The 10,343-nt window shown below is 31.6% G+C and overlaps 2 protein-coding genes across 2 annotated transcripts; both read right to left on the reverse strand.

The window, feature by feature from the left end:
• Window positions 1–4,052: 4,052 nt before the first annotated feature.
• Window positions 4,053–4,412, reverse strand: LOC121131226 (cuticle protein 19.8-like). The gene has a single exon (XM_040726736.2). The coding sequence runs from the start codon at window positions 4,410–4,412 to the stop codon at window positions 4,053–4,055; it is 360 nt and encodes a 119-aa protein (XP_040582670.1).
• Window positions 4,413–8,117: 3,705 nt separating this feature from the next.
• On the reverse strand, window positions 8,118–8,571 carry LOC121131225 (cuticle protein 19.8-like). Its single transcript, XM_040726735.2, has one exon. It carries the CDS (start codon window positions 8,522–8,524, stop codon window positions 8,198–8,200), a length of 327 nt encoding a protein of 108 aa, XP_040582669.1. The 5' UTR covers window positions 8,525–8,571; the 3' UTR covers window positions 8,118–8,197.
• Between the last annotated feature and the right edge of the window lie 1,772 nt (window positions 8,572–10,343).

Below are 10,343 nucleotides of genomic sequence, written 5' to 3' on the forward strand. Positions count from 1 at the left end.
TGTGTGCTTGTGTGTCCTTCAAGCACGGCGGAACCAATGAATGGATTTAGCTGACATTTTTCATGTTGGTTCTTCTGTTTTTCTGGTTTTTGGGTCCTCGGGGCCATGGCTGGCTTGAAATATCCTTTTTATCACTTCACCTGTACAACCTGAGGGCCCGGGTGTATTTTGGATATAAGACGGAATTTGATGCTTAGGGAAACAGTTGTTGAAGAATTTATCTTTTTCGTGGAACAACGCCCCACAAACTGTAAACAGGGGTGTATTCTAGCTTATTTGAAGGGTTTTTTGGTTCTTAGAATCACGGTGGTGGTAGAGTTTAAACAACAGATCGGTCCAGCACTTCACCTGTACAACTTGAGGGTCGTGGTCTATTTTGGATATTAGGAATATTCGTTGGTGCTCAAGGAAAGGTCGGCAAGAAAATATAACTTGCCTCAGACCCAGCAATTTGCCTACTTGCCTCATTTTATACTTGTTCGTCAATCCTTAAGTATTTTCTGACATAAGTTAACACATATCCAATCATAACTACTAATAGAGAATTGATTAGCAATACTTCAATTCGAATCGTTGCTGTGCTTATTTATTTTTGTATTTCTTATTACACTAAAATAATTACCTACTTTGTCGCTAGAACGAAATTTATAACATAGGGAGTTTTATTGTTGTTTACATTTTGGGCATGAATCTATCATTTTACTAACAGAAAATAATCATTGAAGTGTTTTATAGTAATACACATTAAATTTTTTAATTAAACAAATGAAATGAACATTAATTATATGTATAAATTACAAAAATGACCAATAAATCTCATTTATTTATGTATTAAGGCGGAATATCTATGTGGAAAAATGGCTCTCAGGCAAAATTATCTAGCGACCTAAAAGACACAAAAAAATAATAATAATCACACATAAAATCTACTAAAATAAATAAGTGTGATTAATTTCTCCTTTATTGGGTTGTATTATGTCCTTCTTGTATCACTGATAAATGACTTTGAGGAAGTTCATTTATTTTAGATCAACTTAAAAATAACTTTAATCTCTTTTGGGATTTAGCAAATTCCAAATATGTTTATGGATGTGTGCTCATTGATTTATAAGCGTCTGTTATTTTTTTACTGTCCCTATGAGTGATACAAAAACCTGGACTACTTACGCTTTTCAATAGCAAAATTGTACAAGAATATGATCCGAGTAACATTTCAAATGTTGGATCGGTGTTCATCAATGGAAAAGTGTGCATGAGGGGGGAACGAATCCCTGGGAACAAGTTTGAGACTTGTAGTGAGTGAAGTATTCGTAGAGATGAACATCCTCTAGATATATCATTACAAAATCAAATCCTAGTGGTCAGAGTCAGTTCAGTTGGGATTTCATTGCCGAGGATTCCTTCTCACATATGTGCAATTCTCCATTGATAAGCACATATCCCAAATTCAAGAGAGTTTTATTTTGACACATTTTGTGTTCGACTTTTCTTACGGCATTGTCTCGCATGATACCTACGTAATAAAAATGGTTTTTGAATTTTTTTTAAATGAACTTTGTACAGGGTTATAATTTAAGTCCTGTAACAGACTAATTTGAATATGGATATGGAAACAATCATTATCGATTGCAATATCCAATGTTTTGATTTTGCTAGAATAACTTTTATTACATCAGAAAATATTCAAAACAAATATTTTTCATATTTTTATGGGTTATTCCTCATTATATTCATAAGTAGATTTCTTTAAATATGATCTATTTGAGTAAGAAATAGAATCGAGTGAAATGAAAACTTTAAATTCGTATTATACAAAAATACAAGGTTAAGTTAACCCTGAAGACATAATTTTAATGAGAATCCAAACCAATAAACTTATTATTCGTACCTTTTGCCAATATGAAAAATAGAAATAGATCATTAATGTAAGTAACGATTTATTTTAAATTGATTTATAAGTAATACATTTAACAATTCTTTGTTGTTGAAATAGAGACAGACACCTTTACAGCATTATAGTATTAAAAAATAAAACAATTCTTTAAAGAAGATGATTATTCAGGTAAAAATGAGGCTATGAGGCTAATTACGTTGTTTACAACGTGTTAATAAAAAATTTCCATAATAAAATAAAATTGTATTCTGTTCACTGATGTAGAAAAAAATCTATTTTTTTATTTAGCAAAACTCTTACACTTTTTTGTGTATATTAACAAAAAAAATGTGCATCCAGTAATCTTGAAAATTCGATGCATGTATATTTTGTTAAATTTTCATTCCAGATTCTAACAAAGCATAGAGTTAGGATTATAAATAAAGTAACTTCCTTAAATTAAATTATTTCAGTATTCAGTCTCTTCCTCATTTAATTACTCTGAATTTTCAAAATAAAAATCAAGAGTAAGAAAACTATGCATACTAAGTGGATGGAATATACATATTTGGTAAAAATAGAGAGGATGTGGAAGTACATTGAGACTCTTAAGTAATATGTAATGTAAAAAATTTGAGTTTCTTGTGGGATTGGTCAATAAATGTTTTGATGGCTCAGATTCACAGAAAGGGTGATGATGATAGAGGTTTCAATTATGGGGAAACAATATCAGCATTTAACAAGTCAAGTATACGTAAAACTAATAATAACTTATTCATTAAAAAATTATTTCCATAACTGTAGGAATAGTTTATTTAATAGATTAATTCTCATCTGCCACCTTTTCAGCCTACATTATGTATTTATATTAGTTTCTATGCTTACCTTACTTAATTTGATTAAGTAGGACTAAAATTGATAAAACCCCATCACTTCATACTGGTTATTTTTAAGGATAATAAAGTCCCTATAACGAAAATGATTTTCTTTAAAGATGAAAGGAATTTCAATTTTTTCATTGAGTCCAAGTTAATCATCACAATTATGTACATCATATTTTTTCTACCTTTATAATTTAAAAGTATAAAAAAATCAGGTCAATTATGTATTCATAAATACAATATCATGGGATTCTCTGAAAAATAAATCACTAATAATCTAAATTGTAGAAATTTTTGCCTTATTGAACACCCCAATAATAAGGTGGTCCTTCATATTTGTTATCAGCCCAATGCCACTCATACCTTCAAACACGTAAGTTACAACTTTAACCAGTTCATCGGGGGAAAAGTACTCATTTTCATAATCCCGAATGTGGACTATGAAAATATAATTAGTTGGTACTGTACTGTGTACACTAAAATTCGAGAATCCTTCAAGAAGGGCCAAATTTAGAGGAAATCCCAAAACTTGAAATTTTAGAGATGATGTTTTATTGTAAAGGTAAACACTCTAACGAAATATCAATGATGCAGTATCATAAAAATTTTAAAATTAAGTAAACTTGACATGGAATGAATGCCCTTCAATAAATTACTCTGAAATATTGTAATAAAAAATGTATTCAAGTAACAATAAATCATATTTGATTAAGATAGGGAAGATGCAAAAACTCATTAAGACTCTTTAGAAACATATAAAGGAAAAAATATGGAATTAGTCAAAATATGTTTGGATAGCTCAGATTCATGGAAAGGGTCGTAGTACATGCTTCAATTATTGTAAATGAAATAACAGTATTAAACAAGACAAGTGGTTGTAAAACGATAAATAATTCATCAAAAGTTATGTATATAATTGTAGGAATAATTTAATTAATAAATAAGCAATACCGTTTACATAATGTTTCCAAAAAATGCCGTATACTTGAGTCCTTGAATGTCAAATGAATATAATGTAGTACACTTATTTGAAGAATTTGCTATATTAAAACCCTGTCATTGTAGCTATACTTACCTTAACCACTTTAAAGAATCATGACAAGAATTGAGCAAACTTTCAGTAAATTAAATGCATTTCAATTTTTTTAGTGGTTCAAACTATTGATTCCATTTTTATGGAATTTTTTAACCTTTAGGATATATAAAAATTATAACAAAAATTCAATTCAATTATTTATTAAGAAATAAATACAAGTTCATGCAAATCACAGAAAATTAAAAAAATAAAAATCCATGTTTTAGACATATTTGTCTTGTGGACCAACAGAATAGTAAGGTGTTCCTTCATATTTTACATCAGCCACAAAACCACTTCCTCCTTCAACCTCATAAGTTACAACTTTAACTCGACCATCGGGAAGGAGTACTCTGTATGATCCCGAGACAACTTGTCCATCAGATGACTCTTGAGCTGAAAAGTCATTTCCAGATTCTACATCCTGGACGGCATATTGGTAAGAGTAGGGATCGGTTCTTAATGGAGATGTAGAGGAGGGCTGTTGGAAGGTATCGGGATAGGTATAGGTAGGAGGTTGGTATTGAGTGTCTGCAAGAGCTGATGCCAGGACGAAAAAGAGAGCAATTGCCTTTGAAACCATTTTGTTTGTATTCTACGTTATGAATTGAACTGATGCTGCCTTGAGTTATGTTCCAAATATTTATAGTATTTAAAAAAATGGTAAGCCGTATTTACAATGCTGTGTATTAATGTTTGTACACAAGAAAAACAACAAAAAAACAACATTTTACAGCGAAGCATATAAATTTTAAGACACTTATGGCTGGCTATTTGGATTTATTAAATTTTATTTGTTCAAAAGATGTTACCTTCAAGTTATAATAATTAGTTTTGGTATCTGCATGCATTCTATTTTATTCAATTGTTTCTTTTTGAAATACTTTGTACCTTTATGGAATAGTTATAGACACATGAGATGTTGGCTTTAATGATCCTTTTCGAAAAACTAAGTTAGTATACATTAACTAATTAGCATGAGAATATGATACTGAAAAGACAACACTTCAACTTTCAGAAATCATTTTTAATAGTTTTAATATATTCAATTAAAGAAATATTGAAAAACTATGAGTAAAATATTTAGAAATTGCTTCCAATGAAAGAAATATATTTCGTACCTGTGACAATAAATAATTAAAAACTTTTGCAATTTTATGATCCACATAAATTTCAAGTAACTATCTATATATTTTAATCTGAATGTCTGTGTGTGTTTGTGTGTCCTTCAATCACGGCTGAACCAATTAATGGATTTTGCTGAAATTTTTCATATTGGTTCTTCTTTTCTTTCTGGTTTTTTGGGTCTTTGGGGCCATGGCTGGCTTGAAATACCTTGAATACTTGATATTATAATCATGTTTTTTTCTTATTTCAATGCCAATTTCATGATGGCATACTCCGTGAAAGGAAAATCAAGGTAATTAAAGGAAAATACTTCCAATTCGATCATATTAATACGAATAATCTGTAAATGATTAAGTTTTTTGATAACTCAGTTCTATTAAAGATTCAATTCTTTTAGTGAATCAGTTCTTTTGTTAAAACAGTGCAGTGGAATGATACATTCTAGAAATCTACTAGTAGTCCCAGCCTGATCCTTTAAATGATGATGATTATTTTAACTCGTAGGATGCAATCCAGAGTTGAGCTTGAAGCAAGGGAGAGTAAGTGATCCTGGAGAAGGGAGTGAAGGGCCTTAGCCATTTGCTTATAGTTATTGTTTACGTAGATTTGAATTTTGAAAAGAGGAAGGAAGAGAAAAGAGGATGAGGAAATTGATTATTGTCGATGGATGAAAAGGAGTAGGAGTGAGTATTAATCGAGCATGAAAAAGAAGAAGATCAATTATGCATTTACTTGTATTTGCCAAGGTATAAATAATACCAACAGATTGGGATTCCATTTCTACTCACTAATTAAGAATATCATGACGTCATTTATAAACTATAAGCACCATAAATCCTTCAGATCCGTCTCCTATCCATCACTCATCTCCAGTGCCGACTCCTCACTCCCAATCCCCCTTTACAGCCCTACACAAAAATTACTAACTAGTGTAGCAACATAACCTATATTTCGTCATTAAATATCCCTCTTCAAAGTGGGAATGAAAGGTACGGGAATGAATGTACTGGAATTGAAAAGACACGGGACAAATTTACTGGGAATGAAATTACCGTTCACCGTACCATAGAGAGTATGATGTCACGTCATATTTTCGAAAACATGAAACCTCTTCAAATATTCAATGCTATTATCTCCCTCAGTAAAATTGTAATTTTTCCTAGGAAAGAATTTGATTGTAATCTCTACTAGTAGAATTATGGATTCTCCTATGAAAATCAACAATTCTACTGGATTTCAATCTCTACTGTGACATATAACATTTGGGACATGATTCTGTCATTTTTCAAACAAAAAACAATCATATAATTCATTTTATAGTAATACACATTACATTTTTTGATTAACAATGCACTTATCGATATTGATACGTCATGGCTATTTCGTAATTTATTATTTAAAAAAACAAAACTGTGTTGTACTTATGCCCTGATTCCAAAAGGATAGGAATACAATTAGTGGTTGATCCCTCGTCGTATACAAGGTAACTAAAAATACAAGGTATGTCAATAAAAATACATCGGGTCAGCACTCCGTATCAAATTTTTTTACCGTACTGACCGCTAGTAAACCTAAATAGAAGGATTGGTTTTGTGACGTCAAAGTCGATAACAATATATTGTTTAGTCATCGTTTTAATAGTAATTAGTAATAAATTAATACTATAATTAAATTCATATATTTATATTGTGACTGGCGATGGAATCCCGCAATGAAACTTGGGGCTGTGCAGTGTACATTTGTGGCTCGCCTAATAATGTGATTTATCACGATTACCCTAAGGATTGCTGAAAGAGAAAGATTAGGGAAAGAACCTGCCATCAAAAAGGGTCGCCTTGGAAAGACACGCAAAATTGGTGAAAATCATTTTCTATTTAACATATCACTGGTAAGAAATGATCCATACCAAAATATTTTTCAGCTATATCAAGGTATATATGTTCAACTTTTTTAGTCAGCATATTTGGAGATGGATTAACATCAGGATCGATTGTAGTCCTAAGCTATCAGAGGCCATTGTATCAATTGGATAACATACCATACTTTTTATAGTATTCCAGAAGTGAATTTATACAATTAATTTATGCTTTAAGCTACGTCCAACTTAACGATCCATGATGATGTCAACGAAAAAAAAGTTCCATTTTATAACTCCAAGGATTCATTTTGTATCAGTGTGGTTCAATCATCAAATCCTAAACACTCACATAACCAACAAAACAGTGATCATTTCATGAAATATATTAAAAACACGAGGAAACAGTTTCTTACCTTTACATTTATGATGATTTATTTGGTAAATATCATATACCAATCTAGTTTTCAATATTATTTTAGATTTGGAAAATAAGGGGATTCATATTATTGGAATGGTTTCTGATATGGAAAAATATCCGCCTTTGGACAGAATTACAATTATATACTGATAAAAGCTATTTTTATAATCCACTCAACAGTGACCATTGTATATTTGTGTTTGCAGATGTCCTTCACTTACCGAAATTACTCAGAAATCATTTCGTATAAAAAAATTAATTACCTAGGAAAATAAGAAAGTTGACAAATTTTGTTTGTCAACTTTTAAAGTAATTAAATTTGAAATTTTTATCCTAATTTATTCTAATTTTTTTTTGCATGTTTTGAAGTAATTTATGTATTTTAATATGTTTTCTATATAAAAATAATTTCCCTGTATAATATTTTATTTTTAAGGTATATTTAGTTTTAAAAACTGAAAAGCATTTTATTCTTAATTATTACTTCATAATTATACGTCATACTCCATCGACAAAGACAAATGAAACCCCAATCAACAAAAAGATAGGGTACTTCTTTGCCAAAGATATCCAAAATTATCTAGCTTAACATGTATGTGTATCGTTTTCAGAAGCGTCATCTCTTAACTACAAAAACAAAACGAAATTAAGTGGAAAAAAGCAATATTTTTCTTAATAGCATTATAAATGGTACACGCCCAAATATAACTTTCGTTCATGATAAACATTTAATCATTAAAGCCACATTCAATCCCCAAAATGACCGTGTGATTGGAAATGCTATTTCTTCAATACCCCCCACAAAGAGAGTCCGTTATCGGTTACGGAAGCCCGCAGGAGTTATGATTTCGGCTGCTTACATGTGATAATGCAAAGTATAAAAATCTATTTATATTGTTTATTCATAAATAAATACAATTGATTGTAACTCAGAGAAAAAGGAAAATAAATAAAAATCTTAGTCTTAGACATATTTGTCTTGGGGACCAACAGCATGGTAAGGTGTTTCTTCATATTTGACATCAGCCACGAAGCCACTGTCTCCTTCCACATGATAAGTTACATCTTTAACACGACCATCGGGAAGAAGTACTCTGTAGGATCCAGAGACAACCTGTCCATCAGATGACTCTTGAGCAGAAAAGTCATTCCCAGATTCTACATCCTCGACGGCATATTGGTAAGAGTAGGGCTCAGGGGATTGAGTAGATGTATAGATGGGACTTTGGTATTGAGGAGCTGCAAGAGCGGATCCAAGAACCAAAAAGAGAACAATTGCCTTTGAAACCATTTTGTTTGTATTCTGTTGAATGAATTGAACTGATGCTAACTAGAGTTTTGTTCGTAATATTTATACTTGTGATTCTTTTGGAAATGAGTTTACGCTTATTAACGCATATATCTTTGATCCATATACACATCGTATGGAAGATTTTAGGTTCTTTTGTCATCGATATTGTTATTTTAATCCTTTTATCCATTGTTTCATCAAATTGGTGGTCAAGTGGAATTCTTATTATTCTTACTTAATGTTTGTATTCTCCTAGTCCTTTGGGTTGCTAATACTGTTACTCAAACTATATTTTCTATTTTTTTTAAATTAACATAAACATTATGACTGATTATTACAGAGATACTGATGAGCAAAAATAAAGGAAAGGTTGCTACCCCCGTAATATTAACTGTTATTCCGTATACCACACTAAAACTCATTAGAATTAATGAGTACTTATAAAGGAGCGGGGATCAAATTGTCGCCAAAATATTTTTCTACAAAAAGCAACACAAAATATACATTTTTAACTTTTTTATTGAAAATTAAAACTATAACGAGCATATAGGTGTAAAGTAGCCATTTATTCGATATAATCACCGTTGGCATCAATAACAGCCTCAATACGGCCTCTGAACCGGCCGCAGGCTCTTCTGACCATCTTATTGTCCATGTTGCCGAATAACTCCTTGATGGAGTCCGTCAGGCTGGCCTTGGTGCTATGGGGATGTCTGTTGGTATGTTTCTCGACATAGCCCCAGACAAAATAGTCCAAAGGATTAAGGTCGGGAGAGTTAGGAGGCCACAAATCCTTGGTTACGACGTCTCGGTTAACCACTGTATGGAGATTTTAGACACATGTGCTGAGTCCTGTTGCCACACCCAAGGTCTGTCTCCGGCCTTCATGGACCTGGTAGGGGCATCCTCAACCATCTTCTTCAACTTGTCGACAAAGTCGGTGTCCCTGACCTTCCTGTCGGCACCCTCCTCCTTGGGTGCCCTCTTTATGGTGGCATCAACATCCCAGGTGTCCTCTAGCTTCTTACAGATATGCTGAAGAGTCCGTAAATTCACTCCTAAGGTTGAAACAATCGTTGAATTGGAGATTTCACCTCCATTATTAACCAATGCCATGACTACGGCGGACCTCGAAAGCTCCTCGTTCCACTTATAGCTCTTTATCTCCTCATATGATGACGGCATGATGCTAACTGAACTACATATCCTCAGCTGACAAGAATAGCTTTCCTATTTGGTAACCGGTTTTTTATTTGATAATGTCGTCTTCAAGTTATCAAGGTTTAAAGTAGGCGACAATTTGATCCCCGCTCCCTGTATAGTGTCTAAAATTAGTTAAAATATATTATAAAAGTTTGTATCAAAATGAAATTATAATGTCTTACCTATTATAGTCACAAATTATATATTGGTGATCTCGCAAACTAATGTTGTTAACATTAATTTAAAAAAGTATAATAATGTTTTGAATTGAAACATGTTTTTATAGTATTTTGATTGATATTTATGAGTGCAAAATGACAAAGTAGTGAAGAAAATATTACAAATTTAAAAAGCGTAATTGTGAGTTTATTTCGTCTATCTGTCAAGTAAAAATTCTCTTAATATTTGGGATAACGCTGAATCCCAGTTCATTAACTATGTTCTCTATCGGAGGGTATCAATTTAAACAGGTTAGTGGGTAATTATGATGCAAGGGCGGTAGATCTAAAATAATTCTACCAAAGCTTAAGTTTGGTCGAATATTAAAAATTTACAACTATTTTACAGATATTTCATATATTACACTAAAAGTTATTCAAAATTGCAAACACAGATA

This window comes from Lepeophtheirus salmonis, unplaced genomic scaffold, assembly GCF_016086655.4.
Source record: "Lepeophtheirus salmonis unplaced genomic scaffold, UVic_Lsal_1.4 unplaced_contig_3068_pilon, whole genome shotgun sequence".
Taxonomy (NCBI): domain Eukaryota; kingdom Metazoa; phylum Arthropoda; class Copepoda; order Siphonostomatoida; family Caligidae; genus Lepeophtheirus; species Lepeophtheirus salmonis.